The sequence below is a fragment of the Temnothorax nylanderi genome, unplaced genomic scaffold, assembly GCF_030848795.1.
Source record: "Temnothorax nylanderi isolate EJ_2023f unplaced genomic scaffold, tnyl_v1.0 TNYL_tig0094_pilon, whole genome shotgun sequence".
Lineage (NCBI taxonomy): Eukaryota > Metazoa > Arthropoda > Insecta > Hymenoptera > Formicidae > Temnothorax > Temnothorax nylanderi.
In genome coordinates this window covers 283234-305783 of record NW_027249156.1, presented here as the reverse complement: position 1 = coordinate 305783, position 22550 = coordinate 283234, and the positions used below count along the sequence as shown (strand labels likewise).

The following is a 22550-nucleotide window of genomic DNA, read 5'->3' as shown; positions in this document are numbered from 1 at the left end:
AATTTATAAGTTGTATAATAACAAATTATATAATAACAAGTTGTATAATAGAAAAATTGATATCTTAAAGTATGCGCAATATAAAGGCTATTCAAATAACAACATATATACACAAAAAGCACATGTTTAGAAGCGGAATAATCATGCAAATAGTGCAAGCTATATTTTACAAAAGAAAGATTGTATTATCCCTTTATGCGAATGACAAGAATATACTCTATTAATTAATTTCGATTTGTTATAAATATAAAAAATTAAAATGTTTTATTATATGAGATTAGAACAAGATAATAATAATAATTCGATAATAGCAATAGCAGGGAGAGCAACAACAACGATATATTTATGTATGCATGGGCTATAATCGACGACACAAGAAAATCGCACACATTGGACTCAGTATTGAACAAGAAAAAGAAAACGTAGTCGTTTTACAAAATGAGAGACAGAGAGAGCGAGAAACCAGTGGTAGACAATCCAGATAACTAAATACAACAAGTATATATACATATGCATGTATATATACATATGGCAGCGGACTTGGTTCAAATTCGACTAGAACAAGACCGAGCACTGGCCGTGACGGTGATCGCACCTGGATCCTGCGTATCCTTCTTTCAGCTTCGCCTTTAGTCGTCTCTCTCTCCACCTCCCCGTTCAGGCTGCACCGTTGCACGGATCCCTCCCTCATCTCATTACCTAAATGCAGTTTGGATTGTGGACGAAGATGGGCAAAGGTCGACGACTTGGTGCAAGTGCTAGGATGATTAGGACTTTGGAAGCTATTCGAAGAAGAGACAATAGGATATTCCCTCGGGGTTACTTCGGCGTTTGTAAGAGACTCCATGCGCGACTCGGTCTGCGGATTATGGGAGGGAGGAAATGACGAGAGGAACTCAGGAGATGATGACTGGACATCACTCGGCAACGAGTAATCCAAAGATAAACCCGAATCAAACGTTGGGTCCTCGATCGTGCCGAGTGGTAGACTGTGATCCAGTGTCCGCTCGCTCTCGCTCGATAGATAAGTGCTATAGTCGCTCCAGCTACACATGCCACCGGGTAGATCGGCTATCATACGCTCTGTCTGGGGTGCGCCCAAAAGGGAATGCGAGTTTCCACAAGAATCTCGTGACCTACCACTGCCGCCACCGCCACCCGAATTGTCATCGTCGCGATCTCGGGGACGATGATCGTCGAACTCATGTTTATTATCGTGTGAGAGACTCTTTTTCGTATGCAAGGCTAAGCTCTCAAAATGATCACGCTCGGCTTCGTGATAGAGTCGTTTATCAGGCCAAAAACCATCGTCGATAGACAAGAACGAGCTACACAAGTCAGTTATAGGTTGTTCCTGCAGGAAGGACGTCGATGGAACATACTTTCGTCGGTCAGGATTCAAAACTAAGATTTCGTCCGCTATATAGAATTGTACTTTGGATTTCGGACGCTCGCGCTCGATCGAAAGATCAGAGGTCTCTTGTTCGATGCTTGCGATACGCTTTAATTTGTCCTCGTCTTCAAAGGATTGTCGCACAGTTGAAGATAATTTATCTGACTGTGGAGAATGTTTTATAACTGCATTTATCGAGTCACACGGTGACTCTATTTGCTTGGAAACATGATTAATTGGAGCGGACGTATCCATTTCGATTTCATCGGCAGAATTGTTTGTTTTATCTGATATCAATATCGATTCAATTTTTATGATATCGTTATCAACTGTAATATCGTACAGTTTCGAAATATCATCAGATTTAGGGTGCGGTTCTTCTGTTTGAGGTAACTCAGTTTTTTCTGTCAAAGTAACGTTATCAGCGGGTGTTTCTTCGGAGATATTTTCTTTTTGATCAATAATCTGTTCATTTATTTCTATCTTCTCTGAATTTATTGTTAATTTTGCAGCATCATTCGTTTCTACTTGTTTTTCATTTATTTCATATTTATTTTTTATTCCTTCTTCTTTTTCGTTAATAGATATTTCCAGTTTTTTTGCAAATTCGTTTGAAACAATATTGTTTTCTTCTTTATCTGTAAAATCAACGCTAGGTTCTATTTCGAGGCCTTTTTCTTTGCTAGTTACATGAACCATTTCAGTTGCAATCGATGCAGTTTTATCTATAATACTAATAGCATCTTCTTTTGGGGATTTTATCGCATCCTTTTGTGGCTGAGATTCTTTTTTATCTTCAGTATCCTGTTTCTTCGAAGATTTCTGATTTTGTTTATTCTTTTCAGATGGCAGCGATTCTTTAATTTTAATTGATTCTTCATCTACTTCTTTTCCTGTTTGAGACACAAGTGATTTTGACTCTTTAATGTCTTCTTGCTTAATTGTTTCTATGGTAACAGGGAAATCGTTCTTGTCAATTATGTTCTTTGGAGATTGTAAAGTCAGTTCATCGTCTAATACGTGATCTTTGACATTTTCTTTCTTAGTCTGCGTAATATCGCATACTGATATGTCTTTAGACAAATTTATAATCTCGGTGTTTTCTGCAGTAGGTAGAGTTTCGATTTCTTTAGAGTCAGCTGTAATCGTTGTAAAATTTTTAGATTCGGTTTTATCATCTTGTTGCCGTTTTTCTTTCTTCGATTTGGATTTGCTTTTGACTTTTTGCTTGTCTTTTATCGAAGTTATTTGTGGAAGTAAGGTTTCATTTTCAATTATAGCTTCGGATTTCTCCAAAGGCTTTTCAGTTTCTTCTATTTGTACAGACTGTATTATCGGTTCATCATTCTTTTTTAATACAAATGCATTATTTATTTTATCTTTCGATGGTGCAGTATTTATGGTTTCTTCTGTTATTTCAACCGTATCTTTAGTTGTAATATTTTCGACGATATTTGTATTGTCAGATAAATCGGTAGACTTGCTTTGGGCAACTTTCGCTTTTTTCTTTTGTTTTCGTTTTTCCGCTTTTGTGAGTTTAGGAATTTCTTCTTCTTCCGTTACATTTTTTTCTTCTTCTAAATGAGACTCTTTACATGCCCCTGCGTTTTTTGATTCGTTAACTATCAGCTTCTGCTCAGTGCCCTCTTGTTCTGTAGTTTCAATACTTATAACCTGCTTAATATTTTCTTGTTCGTTAATTATCTCTGCTGTAGTTTCTTTGTTTTCTGAATACGTAGGTATATTACATATATTTGCAGTAATTGCTTCTTCGAGTTTTATTTTTACTCCGTCGTCTAATTTTGACTCTATTGGTGATTCTATTTTCTCTTCCAAATCTCCATCCATAACTGTCTTTTTGTCAATATCAGAGGTATTTTCAATTAGTTGCTCAATGACAAATTTTCCTTTTTTATTTTTCTTTTTCTTAGATTTCGTAGCATTGTCTTGATCTATAATCGAAAGTGCTTTCACATTCTTACATTTATTCTCTTGCGAATGTTCTGTATCTTTAATTAACTGTGTTTCTTTTATTGATCGATCTTCGATATTTTCTAATTGGATCTTATCATGTTCTATTTCGTTCTCATTGATAGATTTTTTATCCTCTTTCGGCTTTTCGATATGTTTTAATTCTTTTTGTTCATTAACTTCAGCCTGCTGTTTCACGTAATCTTTACCAGACTTATTCTTCTTCGATTTATTCTTTTTACCTTTAAATGTTACGTCTAGTTCGGGTTTGATTCCTTGAATAATTTTACTCTCAGTATTATGAATTTCATTTTCTGCGAACTGCATCTCGCTTTCATTGCTTCGTTTATTCGAGTCATTTTTCTGCTTGTCTTTATCTTTGCTCTTAGATGCATGTGCTTGTTTAGATGGTTTGGAATTTTCTTCTTTAATAATCTTTGCCAATTCGTCATTCTCGTCAACTGCTTTCTTTTCATCCTCGTGTACAGGCTGCTCAGTCTTAGCTTTAACATTTTCGCTGTTTTCAGATTGTATATTTTGTGTTTTAGGTTCTCTGTTACTAATCGAATTTGAGGTTTCTACAGTTGCGTGTCTGTTAGTCTCTCGCCTAGCACTCCGAGAACGCGATCTGGAACGTCTGGAGCGTAACTCCTTCCGATTAACAAATTCTATAAAACCTTGTTCATCCACCTGAACTAAATTCTCTATAGGCTCTTGTTTAGGGGCCTCCTCCACATAAATCTGGACCTGCGTCGGAGATTGTTCCATAATCTGCTCTGATTTAGCAAGATTTTGTTCGAGATTAGGAATATCATTAATTTCTGACGATTCTACAGATTTTTTACCAACTATTGCGGCCCATGTATTTTCCGTATGTTTTGCGTGGGTTTCGTTATCTGTCATATTGATAGAATTGACAGAGATGGTCAATGTTTCTTTTTCCACTTCTTCTACCCAAGGAATAGATTCTTCTTGAGAAGTGAGGTTTCCAGTAACCGTTTGGTGATCAGAAGATTGCTGTACTATCATTTCATCTACTTGTTTATTACCCTGTTCTAATGAACTTTGTAATTTCTCTGTATTCTCTGTACTAAAATCTTCGCGCACTTCGTCCGATGTTTTTACATTGATTGCTAAATGACCAGTTTTTAATGGAATAGGTTTGACTGAATACGTTTCTTCTTGAGAAGTCTGAGGAGAAATTCTTCGGGAAGAGGCTGTGACTTGCGCGTAAGATTTGTTGCCTTCTTTAAGCTGTTTCGACGGTACAGTGGACTTTTCCGCGATTGGTTTGACAATTTCATCCACCATTGTTGTCTTCAATTCTTCGACATTTTTATCTATCTGATTTTCTAATGAAGGTGAGTGCATCGTGACTATTTCTTCTTTTGATGGAATTTCGCATAAATCGTGCACAATCGACGCTTGTGGTTGTTTTACAATATTCATAATACTATCGTTTGTATCTTGATGAATAATAGCGGATTTTTGAACATTCAAAGACTCGTCTTTCGAAACAACAGAAATAACAGTTGGCTCTGTTGTATCTCTTGTACCAACGATGGCTGCCCACGATTTCGCATTCGGATTTAATCGATTATCGTATTTAGGCACGTCGTCCTTTGACTCCTGTTGTTTTTGCACGATCGGTGATGTTTCAAATATATCTGATTCGATTTCTGTCGTCTTAGAGAGAACAATATTGTCATTATTCTTTATGTTACTCTCACGTTTTGCCGTTGCTAATTTTTCTTTAGGGGTAATCTCAGATTTTTTGTTTTGTTTCTTGGATTTCTTATCAGATTTCAGCTTACGTTCTTCACGTTTCGGCTTCTCTTCGTCAATCATATCTTGTGACTTTGGTTTTGATACAGATTCGTCTGAAAGATGTTTTGATTCTGCATTATCTGTATGCAATTCAGCTTGTTCGTCCGCTATCAAAGATTTTTCTGCTTTTTTTATTTTAAAATCAGTTTCGTTTTTCAATATTTTATGTTCTTCTAAATTACTTTGTAACGATGATAAATCACCTTCAACGGTATCTGTTTTAATTTCTATATCGCTTTGCTGCTTTACAGTTTTAGTCTTCGCTTGATCTTTAGTTTTTGTGCCTTTAGCATGTTTTGATTCTTTCTTTTTCTTCGGTTGATTTTTTGTTCTGTCGCTTTGCTTTTCATCCGTGTATAAAGTTTCATTTTGAATATCTTTTATGCTGGTATGATACTCATCTTTTACAGCAATTTCCGTTAAAGGTTTATTATTTAGAACTTCAGTCTTTGGTTCTTCTGTTTCGATTTCCTCTTCATGTTTCTCGATTACTTTTATCTCTTCAATTTTTTCTCCTGGTTTTACAATTATCGTTTCTTTTTTAATTTTTTCTTCTTGTTTTGCAATAATTGGTTCTTTCCGCTCAATCTTGTCTTCTTGTTTTTCAATTGATTTTTTGTTTTCGATTTCTTTTTCCTGTTGTTTATTTTTTGTTCCTTTTTTTTCAATTCTTTTTTCCCTTTTTCCAATTTGGTCGTCTTTTACTGTTTCTGTTTCCAGCTCGTCAAAATCATCGTCAATTATTATTTCTTCTTCAAGAAGAGCCATCCAAGCATCATCAGATTCTAAGTGTACAGATGATATCTTTGTTGGTGTTTTAATTTCCAACATTTCTTGCTCGGCTTCAACATTATTTTTTATAACAGTTTTGTCTGCTTGTATATTTGTATCTGTTATTGCTCCAGCATCTGCCAATTGATTATCATTGATTTTTTCCGTGGATGGTTTAACAGAGACATTTAATTCTGTAATTGCCTGTGATATTGAATCGCTAGTAGTATTAATTGAATCTATTACATCAAATGGCACATTATTAGCAGATGTGCTAATTAATGTTATAGCCGGTTTCTGAATTTCTTCAACCGATTCTGTGAACGGTTGATCTTGATTTTTGACATCTATCAGTTCTTTATTTGCCGTTTCATTAATTAAATTTTCTCCAGGATTAGATGTATCATCAAAATCGTCCTCAATCATTATTGGCTCATCCAAAATACTCATCCAGGAATCGTCGGAAACCAAGTGTACAGATTGCTGTAAATCTCTCGGTTTCTTATCTTTATCTTCATCATCATTTGTTTCGAATGTTTTACATTTCTCTACATTAATCGCAGTTGTATCTTTTGTAAGATCGGACACTGTATTTACTGCTTTCTTCTCTTCAATAATTTGTTTCTCTCTCTCTATTGCAGTTTTTATAGATGTTTCAGAATCGTCTGAAGAAACAGATACAGATTTTTCAGGGGTGGATCTCATTTTAATCCATTGCGACTCAAATTCGTGAAAACTGGTGATCGGATACTTTGGCGCCTCTATGATAAGAGCATGTCTTCTGTCATTGACTTCATGCATTTCTTGACTCGCTGGTTTAATCGCCGGTTTCATCACCGATTCTTGTACAATTCTCTCTACGCTCTCTGGTCTTGTCGGAGCTGTAACAGTAGGCGGTTGTGGTTCTTTTACCATTTTGATGACTTTGAAATAGCGATAAAAATTACTTTCTGCATGATTGTAAGCATGGCGATCCATGGCATAAGGTTTAATAAGCTCTAATAAATATTCAGGCACTATTTGCTTTTTTGTTTTCATACTTTCGGATATTTCTTCGCTCTTTATTTTGCTGATCGTGCATTCGCTTTCACATTTTAATTCTATTTTTTCATCTGCTGCTTCTTTAGTATCCTTGGCTATTGTTTCGACATTGACTTCATTTCCATCTATGCGTTTATCCTGCTCCTCAGTTAGAATATTTGAATCAGCTTGACTAGTTTTATCACTTAATACAATATTATCATTTTGTGAAATAATAGTGTTTTCTTTTTTCATATTATTGTTCTCGTGTTTCTCTTTAGGAACTTTTACCTTTAATTGATCTCCCAATCTTTCCATGTTATTATCTAATTGAGCAGTAAGTTCTCCTTTCCTCTCCTCCGGTGCAGTGATCAACGGCGGGGACTTATTTGACATATCGCGATTCTCTGAAGTGCCCGAACAAATCCTTCTCCTATCTCGCACGCTACCAAATAGGCTATCGTCGACTATCATGATGTTCTCGGTGGAATTCGCGGAAGTTAAACCTACTTTTTGAGAAATCGCTGCCTGATCCGATTGCACCGAATAACTAGTAATGAGAGAATCATTCGGTACCCTAGCGTAAGTAGTGGTAAGACTAGCCTCTACGGTTTCAGGGCGCAAAGTGATCAATTCGGTAACTTTGGAACCTACGATTTTGGGAAGGGGTATGTTTTCTATGATCTCTACCGACTTAACGGACTTGACATCGGGTGGCTTGACCTTTACCGATCCTGGAACGCTGGTGGTGGTCGTTACGGTAGTAACCATTTTCTCTATAATCAAAGCCTTCCCTGTCGAAGGCGGTTGTTCCGACTCCAAATTATTATTATATATTTCATCTAAGTGTTTTTCATGTACTTGAGCTCCATCGACCGAATCGCTCGAAGCTTTAGAATCAAATTCAGTTTCAGCTTCATCCTTTTTCGATGATTCTTGAGTCTTTTCGATATCAATATTATCAATTTTCGCGAGAAGAGGTAGATTTTTGTTAAACTTTTCTTCATTAGGACTAGTTATAAGCTTCGGAGTTTCTTCTCTCTTTGTTGAATCATCCTTAAAAACGATTTCTTCTTGGAATTTATCGTAAAAGGAAGAAGACTGTTTTGTTTGCTCAATTGTGTGCTTAGGAGATAGGCCTTTTTTCTTTGTGCGTTTCGATGTCTTTTCCTTAGGTAGCTCATCTTTTGATTTTTTAATATTCTGTTCTTTTATTAAAGAATCTTTATTGATATCAGTCTTAATATCTTCGTTTTTATTAATTGCTTCTTGACGATAATCGAGTTTCCCGTTTTTAATAGTCTCATATTTTTCTTTCATGTCCATAGCGGTGTTATTTATTTCTGAAGAAATCTCAGACTCTTTAGAAAGTGTTTCTATAGTAGAGATGATTTCAACATTTTCAGATGTCGTGGAAATAGTTAAATCTATTTCCGGTACTGGTGTAGATTTTTCGGCTGAATTTGAGGCTGCTTCTGACGTAGCATCATCTTTAGAAGGTTTCATAGTTTCGTTGCGAGATACTTCTTCGTTTAACGATGTAACTAGCTCTACAATTGCAGATGCTGTGGTCTCAATCACATCTTTTAATTTAGAGTTTTCTGTAGATTTTATATCATGTATCAATGCAGTAGATTGAGCGACAGCCTTGTTTTTTGATTTGCCCTTTTTCTTACTTTTAGGAACAGTTTCTGGCGCGCATTTATTAACTTGGCTGAATGCTATATCTTCTCCCTCGTCTATTTTAACGCCGTGGTTATTTTCGTCCGTTTTTGATTGAACAAAACAGCTGTTATTGGACAGTGATATATGTTCAGCCAAATTCGATTTTTCCGTGGATTGTTCTTGAACGACAGTTTCTATCGTAGATGCAATTAGAGATTCGATATCAGGCTCATCTTTCTTTCCATCAAATTTATTTTCGACAAACTGTGCTGTTTCAATATTATCTTCTTTTCTTTTACTTTCATCTTGAACATTAGACTTTGCTTTTTCGGATTTTTTCTGTTTCGTTGTTTTTGTCTGATATTTCTCTACATCTCGTTTTTCAGTTTTCTCAATCATCTTTGTATTACTATTAACAGCTTCTTTTTCATTAATTGTATCCATGGCCTCTAAATTTTCTCTCGTGAAGCTTTTCGCTTTTAATTCAGGTTCTAATACGATTTCTTTTGGAATTTCCTCAACTACTACTGTTGCTTCTGCAGTTTTAGCATCGGGCATTTGTTCTGATTTTGGAACGTCATATTTTTCTTTATCATTTAAATTTATTTTAATCTCATCCAAAACTTTGCTTGTCATAATTATCGATGATGTATCGGTTGCGACTTCAGATTTTATTTTACTTTTAGAGGCTTTATCTCTCTTTCGAGAATTGGTTTTACTTTTCGTGTTTTTGCTTATATCACTAGTGATTTTTGTAACATCGACCGTCTTTGAATCAAACTCCTTTATTTCAATCAGTGGTTTGGTTGATTCCAGAGATTTATCTTCGATTATTTTTTTAATATTAATTTCGAGCTTTTCTCGATTTATGTTACTGTCTTCAGCTTCCAGCTTCAGCTCTTTTGACTTTGCCTTGTTCTTTTCTTTTTTTGAAACATCTTTATGTTTTCTTGTATCTTCAATCTTTGTATTTGTCTTTTCATTTGTATTTTCGGATTCGATCTTTTGAGTGGCTGATAATTTGACAACCTCTGTTACATTGTCGTCGACAGTATCTATTTTATCCCTTTTCTTATTACTTAAAACATCCGATTGATCCTGGGTTTTATTCTCTGAAGTTTCTCTGCTTCGTTCCTTAGCCTTTATATTTTTGTCAGTTTTATTCTTACATTTCATTGTAGCGTCGGGTTTGTCAGAATTAATAATGTTGTTGTCAATTTGAAACTGATTTTTCAACGTTTCCTTGGAAATATCTTTTCGGACTTCTTCTTGTTTATTTTTGGAATCTAAAACTTTCGCATCTTTCGTATTTTCTTTATCTTCCGCGTTATCTTTTAAAATACTTTGATCGCACGCTTTAATTTGACTTGGTAATGTGGCATGTTCCATAGACATGGTTTCTTTTACCCTTGTTACTTGTTTAGTTTTTCCTGATTTCTTGAGTTTTTCACTGGATTTGCTTTGTTTCGTGTCAGCTTCATCTTTATATTTTTCCATCTCATTAATAGAATCTCGAGGTTTGTTTTGTTCTTTGTTTTGCTCTTTAGGCTTGTCTTTTTGAGATCTTGTTTTCTGTTTATCCATGTCCTCGATTTCTTTAAGTGCTTTGTCAATTTCATCTCCTACTGATTTATCTACTTTCTTTTTCTTTTGTCTACGTTTCTTTTCTTGTGATGAATTCGTATCTACTAAATCGATTGCTGGCTCTTCTTGCTGCATCGGTTTTTCCTCTTTTTGTGCTGGACTATCGATGATTTTATCAGGAACGGGTTCGTCTTGCGTTTCCAACTGTTTCGGCGGACTTAATTTTTCTTTCTTTTGTTTCTCCTTCGGTCTATCGATAGGCTTTCGAGATTTTCTCTCATCCGTTTGTTTGGCTTTATCGTTCGATTGCTGTTGTCTCTTTTTGACCTCTCGTTTCTTCATCGTGTCCCAATCGTTTTCTTTAGATTGTCTAGATTGTTCAGATGTAACCGCGAATGATTGCGGATCTTGCTCGAATTTTAATTCCTGCAACGGCGATAATTCATGAGATGATAACTCAAGTGACTCTTTTGGTGAATTAGAACGCTCTTTACTGGGATAATTTGCGGCTGGTGATTCATTCACAATTCGTGTCGAGGTAACACGCGGACCGAGTCCATGCGAAAGTATTTGCGCGTACGAAAAGCCTTGCCCTTTGGTCTCCAGATTATTCAACGATGACATATTTTTTCCTTCTGTTTCGTTCGTTGTGGAATTTTCTACATTTGAGACATTTATAGATTTTTGCTGTTCAGGCTTATCGATACGTTCAGTTGCAATTGCGTCTTCAGAAACCTCAGGTTGTTTAACTACTGGCACCTCAATAGGCTTTTCTGTTAACATCGTAGTTGCGTGTCTCATATCACTAACAGGCTGCTGCATCGGGGTCTGCTGATAAATGTCCGATGCCGAAAGATATGTGGTTTGCGCGACGTAATGTTCTGGCGCGTAGGCTAAAGAATCATTGTTATAAGGATTTAAATTTATTGTATCGAGTTGTTGCACTTGCTGATGATGACCGGACGGCGCGTAAACATACGAACTCACTGGATATGTTCCGAGATGAGACCCGATGAAACCTACCAGTTCCGGCATCGTCTCCGGTATTATATAGTTGTAGATCTCCGTCGGTTGCGGCTGTCTCGGCACGTCCTCGTAAGGTTTCACATGTTGCAGTACATTGTAATCCTGTAGGGCCTCGTCGGCCCAATTAGTCGGCTCAGACTCAGCGTAGCTTTGATCTTCTGCTTTCTCCGTGGAAATTTCAGTGGGTTGACAGTAAGTCTCTGCGACTCGCACGTTTTCCACCTGTATCTCTTGCGTCGGTACAACTTGCTGAACCTCTGTGACTTGTTGAGATTTGTCGATGTTCGCGACAGTGTCTACGGTGACTTGTTCCGCGCGAGGAACTTCGGCCCGACCGCGTCGAGATTCTCCGGATAAAGAAACCATCTTTTGCCTGGGTGATTGTGCAGGAGCGATGTTAAACTGCGTCGGCTGCATACATCCGCGAAGGATGTCGGCATAAGTGGTAGAGCCGGGAACCCACATAGGACTGGGCGAACGTCTTTTTCGTTCTTCACACGGTGCTAAAGTGTCCCTCACGGACTCCTTTTGCGTTTCTTGCTTGGAATTCGCGCCAGGACGAGAATTATCACACCTGTCGATTTCTCCCTCCTGATCCACCATCGTTTTGGGGTCTCTCACCCTAGATGAGTTTGTCTTGCGCGTAGGCGATCGTCCTCGACGTGGCACAGATGACTCGACAATAACTTCAGGTATATCTTGCTGACATTCTTCCACCTCGATTGTGCCTTGATTGTCCGTCGTCTGCATGCGTGTCTCGGCTCGTAGTTGCGATTTTGATTTGTTTAAGTTCGCGTCGTTTTCCTGAGTTTGCACTTTTGAGACTTGTCCCTCGTCTAACGAAGGAGGATATTCCACAGTCAACTTTTGAGCTCGCATAACCGCAGGTCGTAATACTTGCGCGGTCATGGTAGGAGGAGTGGCTTCCCGTTGGTGTCTATACGGGCTACAGTTTCTCGAGCTCGGACTATTGGTACGTCCTGCTGCGATATCGGCGTACGAGACTTGGCCTATGAACCGGTACTCGCTGGTGGGTACGTAGTATGGATCCACCGCATGTATCTGATCCACCAGTGTCTTGCTGCGTTCCTTCCAATCCTCCATCCGTTGTTGCAGGCTCTGCTTTATCCACCATGGAAGGTCAGCCAAGGCACAACAATGGAATACATACACTATGTCAATTTTGAGGAATCTCTTTACATTCATCGTGGGATGGGGGGACGGTATCATTTTTAAAGCCAAGGTTTCGCTTGAGCAGGTCGCATTAGAATACATCGAAAAATCTCTCTCTGTGTATGTAAATAAAATGAGTGGGTTTCGTGAATGAATGTACTCGAATACCGATTGACAGTTAAACGGACCTTTTATTTTCCTTACTCAGTCACATCGTACGGCTATTTAAGCACAGATATTTAGGACAAAAGACGCGCGGTCATACATGGTAATCGCGTCCATAATCTTAGAGATATCTATTAGAAAATCAGTGCTCGATAAAAACTTACTTAGAAAAGTTACGTGGTACTAAAAACAAAGTCGTTTTATCGATTTTATCGAAGAACGTCGACGACGAAGACGAGAACGGATTTCACTTAATATTTTTTCTATCTCGCCTTTATCGTTAATGTTGCCTTCGATCAAGTTATGTAATTTGACACGCGACAGCTATCGTTGTCGTTATTCATCGATAGTAGCGAGTAAGGATTAAATTGAAGATAGACGAGCGTAACTTCTATTCATGAAGCTTAAGATAACGACAACGAGAGCCGGACTCGTTCAACGGGGGTAGATCTCTATTGTCATGGGTCCAAGGGCTCCAAGTCTGGTGTGCCTCGTTGCACGAGTAACTTAGACCTCTCGGTGCGCGCCTGGATTTTACTTTGCAAGGATTTGATTTTCTCTCGGTGGATCTGACCACGCGCGAAATCGTGAATGCAAATCAAGAGCGTTAACACGTCGAACGAGCGAGAGGGACGGAATAAGGACGGTTAGGTCATGATAGTTTCGGTGAAGGAGACGTTGAGTAGGAAGAGGAACGCAGAACACGAAAAAGTCACGACCAGAGATGATGAATGACGAACGAAATGGTGACGATCCCGGTGACACGACGTGGACGACGTAGACGACGATGATCGCAAGAGGGTCGAAATACGATAACGATGAAGATAGCGATAGGAAGATGTGATAGTGGCAGAGATAAAGTAGCACAGGCGATCGTTGGAAATGACAAGGGTGTGAAGGAGTAAGGGGTACAGCAAAGAAAAATTTATAAATGAAACAACTGGTAAAAAAATGAAATGCAATGAAATAATAATAAACAGAAACTAGTACGTATTATAAAAAAAAGAATATCAGCATTCTATCTGCGTGTCCCGCATAGTCTCGGCACGCGTCTTGACATCGGAGGTCACTTGATTTTCCTGTGGCTTATATTTTTTCCGAGTTACAAAAGTCCAACGTAAAGATCCAAAGATCACGTAAGGTATGCGTACGTGTAAACGGTGCATGACACGCTTTACGTGAATGTGCGGCAGTACTTCGCGTTTTGCTACGTGGTCTTTCATTCTAAAACGTAAGTGGCGTATGTGCGTGATTACTTATTACGTAAACATACACGCGCGCGCACACACATGGACAGAAATATGTACGTAAAGAGAAAGATACGTATATACATATACACGTGTGAGCGTATATAAACGAAGATGTAGCGATGTACACGCGTGATAAGTGAAACAGTTAAACGATAAAAATCCAGAGAAAAGAAACACAGAAAACAAGCAAAATCAAGTAATCCCCTTTAGAAACGATAGTACAAAAGTTTCGCAAAGTTAAGTGATCTTAAGAACTAGGATACGTACGAGGAATAGACTATACGTGTGTACGTTGGGCAAATGTGAGAAAAGGAAAACGGAACAACATAGTTAGAACATGATACCAACCAGTACCCCGTAAGCGATGTACCACCATGATGAACACGAGATCGAAAATTTTAAAGCTTCGACTTCCAATTCACGAATGTGTGTCATTTATCACCGTATTTACAAATGAGAGAAAAAAAGAAAGATAAACATTTATTTTAAATCAATTACCAATCCGCGTCCTTGTGTCTATTATAAAAAGTGCAGGATAGGCGATTTTAGTAAATATTAGCAGATAATTATAGCAGATGATTATCTGACAATAAAATACCGGATAATTTAATTTGAATCTGAAAATCAACTGCTGTTAATGACGAGGTAGAGATTAATTAACGAATTAAGTTCTCGGTGAGAAATAATGTTGGTATACTTATTGAAGCTTTGATGCGCGCATAAAACGCTTTGAAAGTATAAAAATTAAGTACGCGTTTAAAAGAAAAGGTAGGATGCAGGATAAAAGATGGATGTACAGTGCCCGTCAATGATTCCTTTCCAGTCCGCGCCCGCGTTACCAAGAGGAAGCCTGGAAAGGAATCATTGACGGGCACTGTACAATATAAACAGCGGAAACATCTTGAATTAATCGTTTTAATAATTGCAATTATTTTTAAAACAAAATATATGATTATAATTTGAAAAAAGATCTTATTTAAGATGTTTCCACTGCTAGTTGTGCTTGTGTAGTTATTGGCCATTTCTTCATCTTATGTAGTAAAATAATTAATTGTATCCGTTAATATTCCAAATTTGTAGAATTTGTTCATATAAGAATAGTTTTTGTCTTTCGATATAGCAAGAGTAGACGATAAATGGCAAATAACTCAAAAGTTAATTGTAGTTATAATGTGGTTAATAGTGGCTCGATCGACGGTTAGTTATAGGTCACGTGCGTTCTAATCACGCGAGTACTACTCAAATGAGAAGAGACATTTGCTTAATCGCGCCCGAAAACGCAGAAAACTACCCCCAACAATCGCGCGCGTGATATGGCAATTCAAAGAACGGTAAAACAACGCGTTATCTTGGTGGTGGTTTTGAGTTGGTATCGAGCAAATGCAAAAATCAATTGCTGCTTCAGCGCGCTTGTGCAGGTGATAAGAAAGTCAGGGAAAGAAGGTTTGTGCCTACCTGTTGCTCTTGAAGAGCCTTTTCTCGGTCGTTCGGCATGTACGTCGGGCTGAGTACCATCCTCAGCTGTTGCTCCGCCTGCACAATGTGTTGTCTCAACTGTTGAATTTCCTGAAACGGAAACAAGACAATCTCGCTCGATATGGAGAAAAAAAAGTTGTACTATCATAGTCTGAAGGCCACTTCTCCCATTCCGCTAACCTGTTGATACTGATCTATCTGCGCTAAACAAGCTTCCAGAGAAGTTGCCTGTTCTTTGACGGTGCCGTGAAGAGAGTTGAGTTCGGCGATCAGATCGTCGGCGGTGTCTTTCACCCGATTGTCACCGACGATACCGGACCTAAAATGCACCTCGAGCTTCTCCACCGAGATCGTGATCTTCGTTTTTTGAATCGCGATGTCGCTGAGCATTTTCTCGCGAATAGCATGTTGATCGCGCAACGGTTTCTTCTTATTCTGTGGCGACTCCAACGTCTGCCTGGCTTTCTCCATCCAGCTCCGCACGTCCTTCATCTTCCTCTCGCATTGCTCCCACTCTTCGCTGGCCTCTTGCAGCAGTGCGTTCTGCAATATGGGGATTTTTGGTAATCGGCTGATAATAGCTTAAATTTCGGCCGAAGAAACTATTCACTAACCCTTTCCAACAGCTGACCCTCGACCTGAACCTTGCCCTCCTCTGCCTCGGCCAACTTCTCCGGTAAATCGCCTACGCTAGTTACCTGACCGATATTCTCCAACTCTCTGCCCATATCACTGAGATTCTTATTCACCTGCTTGCAGCTTTTGACTGCCGTCTATAAAATGAAGGAAGTTTCAGCCGAACGTTGTCGTACATATCTTAGAACGCGAAAAATGACGTTCCTTCACATACCGAATATTCGTGCAGTCTCTGCCTGGCTTGCACAAGAGTGCTGAGCTTCAGTGGCTCGACTAGGAATTGTCTTTTTTCCTCCGTCCACGCCTTGACGGCCTCGTAAAGCGTGAGGAACCTCTGCCAGGCATCTAGGGTGTCGCCCACGATTTGTTTCTTCTCCTCCAGCCAGCTCCTGACCTGCGCCAGCTGTTCCGTAAGATTGCCGATCGTCCCATTGATCAGCTCCTTCTCGGCGTCGTCCTTCGTGTTCTTGACGATGGTTTGCCCATTCCTCGTCAGTCGTTCGAGCTTGTCGCTAATCGTGCCCAATTCGTTCTGTATTTGTCTGAGATGCTCCCTCAGGATGGCCGGCTCGACCGATCTGTCCTGTACTTTGAGCTCGGCTTGGCGGATCCATGCCTGCACTTCGTCCACGTCGGCCAGATAGTCCGACCTGACGGTCCTGGCACGTTTCTGCTCTCTCTGTTTCTCCTCCATCGTTTGTGCCGTTGCCTCGGCACAAAGCTCGAGTGCGGTCAGATGCTGGGTAATGTCACTTGGTACTAGCTGCTGGCTAGCTTGGTACCGCGCCTTAATGTTTCCCGAGAACTTCTTGGCGGTGTCGACGAGATCCTCAACCTGTGAGCGTAGCTCGCCTAGTTCGATCTCGGTCGCGTCTTGATCAACGCCGTAAACGTATAAGTTTGAGGCGCTTTCGCGCGCCTCGTTCAGCCGCTTTCGTAGGCGCTCGATCTCACGTTCGATGTTGTCGAGCGCCTCCAGATCCTCGTTCGCCTTCTCGGACTTCCCACGAAGTGAGTCGACGAGTCTAAAAGGACGATTCAAACGGTGACTCTCTGCGAAAGAGCCTCTCTCGCGGTGGTCAGAGAGCAGCTCTTAAAAATATACTTTTATCATATAAACACGTTGAATTTATGTAAATTTGAACATTTAAGGGAAGATTGGCGATTGGCGAGAAAAGCAAGATCGATCGTTTAATATTTGAAATTAAAATACCTGTCTCTGTAATATTATATTCTTCTTGAGCAAAGAATTGAATAATATCAATTGCACGAAGAAATATAAATAGTATAATGGCTAAACTGTTTACATATAACAAAATGATAAAAAGTTATTCTTGTCATTGACTGTAACATCGTGTACACGCATGTACTACATAACTTATTGAAATATAATTCGGATAAGTAACAGGTATATTTTCGAGACGAATGTGTTATAATATATTAAGTTCCACGTGGAAAAAATTTTATGGAATGATCAGTGGCCTTAAACGATTATTCGTGGTGAGGTAAGACGAATTTAGAATCGGAAATGCGTGTCGCTGTGCTTCGGCTGGCCCGATCCCAGGCGAAGTCGCGCAGTCGGGGCAGCCTTGGCTAAAAGTAGACGAAGGAAGTATGTACCGACGGGAGCTTGGCCGACTGTTCACACTCGCGGTATACCACGAGGAAGATACTGTGTTCGAAGAAGCTACACGATTTTACGAGACGATTATTTCATCGACACGAAACATAATCGGCGTGTCTCAAAACATATTTTTATCGAAGCGAATAAAGAAGATAGATAAAAATGTCGTCCAACTTTTTAATAAAACATTAATAATAGATATTAATATAGTTTTCCATTTTATATCCAGTAAAGAATGTTTTTCCTTTTTTTTTAAATAAATGCAGAAAAGTCTTCTCTTTAAATAAGACCAGCGCAAATTACGTGATTTTTTTGCTGCTGATTGCACAATCAATATAAGTCGCAAAGAATAATTTAAATGTTGATGTCATCTGCCAAGAACTTGCATGCTGTCATCGTCCTTTCGGAAGGAAAGCGTACAATTTTGACTCGTCAGCGCTAAAGCGATCTATTTTTTCAACGATGACATGTACGTTTGTTTCTCGGACTCGGAAATTTATTATAATCTATCCCGTTTCCCTTCTTGGTCTACTTGTTAGAGATCAAAACCTCATTATAATAATTTACTGCAATTAATTGTACCACTCTATACAATATACTATTTTTTAATTTAACATTAACTATTGAAAAATTGACGATTATACATTCGCCGATTCTGTCACGTCGCTCTCGGAATACGTGACCATGAGTATTTTCGATGTCAATGTTTTGTGCACAACGATTCTTATTCTACGATGACATCATCGCGCCGGGCTGAATGCGAGATCGCCGGCCGGCAGATGCAACGCATAGAAATACGGACAAAAAACTAAAAAAGAAAAGGAAAAAGAGATTTGCGATGTAATAGATTAGTTATGTATGTAAATCATGGAAACTCCTTCGATTACACTCTCAATAGTTTTTTTTTTTTACGTAACGTTGAATGTAATGTACTTTTCATAGAATTTGTACAATATTTTTATTTTGTACATTTATTCACGTGTTCGCGCGCAGTAATGAAAATTGCATATTTGAAATAACAGAAATTAGAATGATAAATTTGCGTGCCGCGACAGCCGAATCGCAAATGCATCGCCAAATGAATTTCCTTTCAGGAACTATTAACATTCGCACGCAGCGATCTATTTCCAGCGCTATGAGTTTGGGTGCGAAACGATTATCTGTTCTCACGCGATTTCGTATAACTCGCGATAGCTTCATCGATCGCGCAATTCGCGCTGGTTGCGATCATGTGCTACGCGCGATTCTATTTCGTTAATCGTTGTACCTATAACGGATATCACAAAAATGTCTCGTTACTGGCGACGTTTGAATGAAATCACTCTCAATCTATCTGTACGAATATCGCAATTGAGCGATAACCCGGAGCGATAAATGTACCTATGTACCCGGTTGCAGTAATCGCGCGATATTTGCGTTTTCGTGAATCAGTCGATAGCGAACCGAGCACGAACTTCTCACTTTCTTCTCTTTTTCTCGCTTATTCTTTCTTTAATCCTCGTCCTTACTCTCGTGTTTATCCGGACAACAGTATGGCGCGGCACTATCAAGCCAAACAGCAGCGTTCGCGGTTCGAAACGTTATTGAAGGGATATAGTCGCCTAAGCTAGCGTTAGACGCCAGTCGAGACGCACTCGCGAGGCGCTGCGACGCATGCGGCCTGGTCTTAGAATCGGCTTGGCTAGCCAAGAACGTCCTAAGAATAATCGGCCGGTGAAGATGTAAGGCCAATGGGTTACGGAGAACTAGAAGACTGTACGGGATGAATTTAAATAATGACGTGAAAAACGCGCGATGGCCGTAACAAAACGCGCAGCTTCAGAAATTTTGTAACTTCGATCAGGACTTCTTATTGTTAGATTTCTTTTACAGATCTCTTCGCGCGACTTTGTGTATTTTGAATACCTTGCTGCGCAGTCTTTCCTAATGAAAATATGGACATCTTCGGAAGTTTGAATCAGTACCTTAGCCGGATTGAATCCGCAGATTTATACGCGTCCATTCGTATTGCATACGATTTAATCGGCACCGTGACTATCACAATGAAATAACACGAGTCATAACAACAATCGCAAAATAGCATAGCAATTAAAATTGCGACTGAGATTACGTGCACGTATACTATCGTTTAAAAGTGTTCAGATAAATGTGTCGTTGAGTAGTATAAACTGTAAATGAATAGAATTTTAATTTTATCCGAAATATCATTTAGCAGAAAGTTCATTATTGAATTGATCGATTGTCAAAAAGAATATATTAATGTTGTCCATCATAAGTTCAATTATAGAAATTTCATAGCAAAATTCATATGATAAACGTTATTAAAAGTTGCATTTGAGATTGTAATTTAAGAATGTAATCAAAAATATTTTATTTTCCTATTATATTTTAGATAATCAACGCTAATAAAAAATTAATAAATTTTGTTTCAACTTATACGCTCTAACGCGAAAAAGTTGCCGCGCGTTGAGTCGCGTGCCGACTATTACAGCGCGTCCTATTATATCATGTGATGTCACATCTTATGTCATATATTTAAAAGCAACGTTTGATTTTGTTTCAGACATCAAATCTATATTTAACGAGGATTTAATCGGCGTCGGACGCATCCCACGAACGGTCAGCGAACTACATACCGATGACGCTAATAAGGTACTGTACAGAGCATAAAAATCTTATATGCATCGCGATTCTTAAATAAATCTCCTCTATACACAGAATATTTTTATATCCCGTTAATCAATTATAGAAAAACGACAATTTTAAACATCAATTAAAGGTCAATTTTAGAGCAGTATTTTACAGAACATGCTTTAGAAATTGAATTTTGCGAAATAAATTTTCTTATGGATTTCCTCAATAACAATATGTAACACACAAAAGTATGCAAGCTTAAGTGTTCTCATCTGCAATTATAAACTATTCTCGATTGGAAATTATCTCTGATTTCGCATGCGATATATGTATATGTCGGTGTGCTAATGTAGTTCGCTCCGCTTTGCGCGCATGCGAAACTACGACGTTTGCGCCGTGCGACAAACGAGATTTCGCAAGTTTAAGTAATCCGCGAATAATTCTCTAACAAAATAATTCTCTAACACAATCGCTTCTATTTTTCGTTGATATTTAACAGGAATGAAAAAGAAGAGAAAAAAAATTGCGTGCACCTCGGGAGAGCGTGTCTCCCAAAACTCATGTCTATCCAAGTGTCAGTATCCGATAGTTTCTCATTCGGGTGTTGCGTTCCGCGAGCAAATGATAATTACGCCACTCCCGCACTGACAATACAACACACGCGGAATCGGATGTAAATACGCCGAAACGAGGCGTCATGCTAGATGACAATTCGCCACTTGGCAAAACGTCAAGACGTCGCGCGTCGCACGCCGGCGGCGTTATCCGCGAGGTCCGCGAGCCACTTAAACGCGTGATCAGGCGTCGATGATGCGTCGTCGGCAGAGAGATGTAATGTGAAGCACGATTGTTATAGTATTGCGCACGATATGCGTCGTCAATGCCGGTACGATGATGACTAAATGAACTAACGCGCGATGACACTCTAGGCGACAAAAAGTATAGTAGGGGCCATAAACACGTTTTCCTTTCGAAACGCATGTATCGACCTTCCTCGAATCATCTTATATTATCGAGTGTTTATACGGTGTTATACGGCCCGTGTTACGTCATATGACAGATTTGGTGGTGACGTAGCGCGGCGCGATGGATCGATGAACATTGGCGATCGTGGCTAAATGTCAATTGTATTTGCTGTGCGCGTGTGATTTCAACTCTCGAATTGAAAAATTGCGCGTTCACCACTTATTCAATTTAATTATGATCTTGTGTCGATCTTTTCTTAACAAAAAACGTCGTAGGAGAGCTCTTAAGCTACGAGCGATAAAAAATGAAGGGTTTTTTTTTAGAAATTAAGTGTTATTGACAGATACGTATAATAGATAAAATTTGATTCCTCGTTGAATTTATAATATACTTTATCTACAACTAGAAAGTTTGTAATTCATTAAAGAAGATCAATTACATAGATGTTTAAAGATTGGAATTTATCTTTTTTTGATATTTCCGCTAGAATAAAATCGATTCTATATTAGCCAAAGAATTCATAAATGAAAGAGGGTTCGTTAAATCTAGGATATGTTATAGATAATTGTATATATAATATGTGAGAATGTCTGCAAGGTGGATTGCAAAAACTCCCTATTTATATTTCTGTACCCTATTTAAAACTCTGTTTTGTGGCGCCAGTCGCATTACGTTCGAAATTAGATCAGCATTTACATTGCGTCATACCCGTCATTATAATGTATTTGATTTGTAATTTTTATGCAACATTATATAATCGTAAATTGGAATAGCGTAACAAATAACGATGCACTGAAAATTTATCGGAGAACGTTTTATCGTGATTACTATAACAGCGTTGATACGTTGCAATAATAGACATAATTATAAACAATATAGAAACTGAAATGTACCTTAATAATTTTCACAAAATTGTTTCTCATTGTCATTCCTTTACACTTTAATAGGTCGTTTTTGAATAACCTTTGTTATTGATTAATAATATATTATAACAGACCGTTTTGAAATAATTGCACTATCGCTTTACGAGTACTTTAGTTTCCTCGTACATTGAGCAACTGTTTTACTACTGACTTTGCGACTGAAAGGTCTATTGCTCGGATAGTGTTTTGGCAATGATCTGGATGACGTTGCGACGTCGTAGACTAATATTCTTGAAAACCTTTATCAACATTACAGCACATTCGCGTCATGTCGGTATTTCTACTTATCGAGTGAAATTTAATCTTTTAGATTTACTCACAATCTTCCCCTAAATGTGCGACGTCAAAATTAAAGAAACAGAGACATATACTTTTGCATTAATTATATTATTTTTAATCGATATGCTAATGCGATAATAAAACGATATGATCACCTGAAAGGGATC

General features: G+C 38.5%; 2 protein-coding genes across 11 annotated transcripts in view; one reads left to right on the top strand and one right to left on the bottom strand.

Moving 5' to 3' along the window:
* LOC139775174 (uncharacterized) overlaps positions 1-22550 on the top strand; it is a 115008-nt gene that overhangs the window by 45978 nt on the left and 46480 nt on the right. For both annotated transcript variants that reach the window (XR_011718759.1, XM_071710978.1), the window contains exon 3: positions 20145-20233. Coding sequence is in view for 1 of the 2 variants with exons in the window: in XM_071710978.1 (XP_071567079.1) it covers positions 20145-20233 (89 nt within the window). In the remaining variant the exon portion in view is untranslated. The remainder of the gene's footprint in view (positions 1-20144; positions 20234-22550) is intronic.
* Msp300 (Muscle-specific protein 300 kDa) overlaps positions 1-22550 on the bottom strand; it is a 90458-nt gene that overhangs the window by 27796 nt on the left and 40112 nt on the right. For 5 of the 9 annotated variants that reach the window (XM_071710959.1, XM_071710962.1, XM_071710964.1 and 2 more), the window contains 5 exons: positions 16172-16982; positions 15936-16094; positions 15502-15864; positions 15301-15411; positions 596-12379 (listed from right to left, as the gene is read on the bottom strand). In XM_071710959.1, coding sequence (XP_071567060.1) covers positions 596-12379; positions 15301-15411; positions 15502-15864; positions 15936-16094; positions 16172-16982 — 13228 coding nt within the window. Of the gene's footprint in view, positions 1-595; positions 12380-12601; positions 13165-15300; positions 15412-15501; positions 15865-15935; positions 16095-16171; positions 16983-22550 lie in introns of those variants that run through there. The other 4 variants (XM_071710967.1, XM_071710968.1, XM_071710960.1 and 1 more) reach the window with 3 other exon arrangements.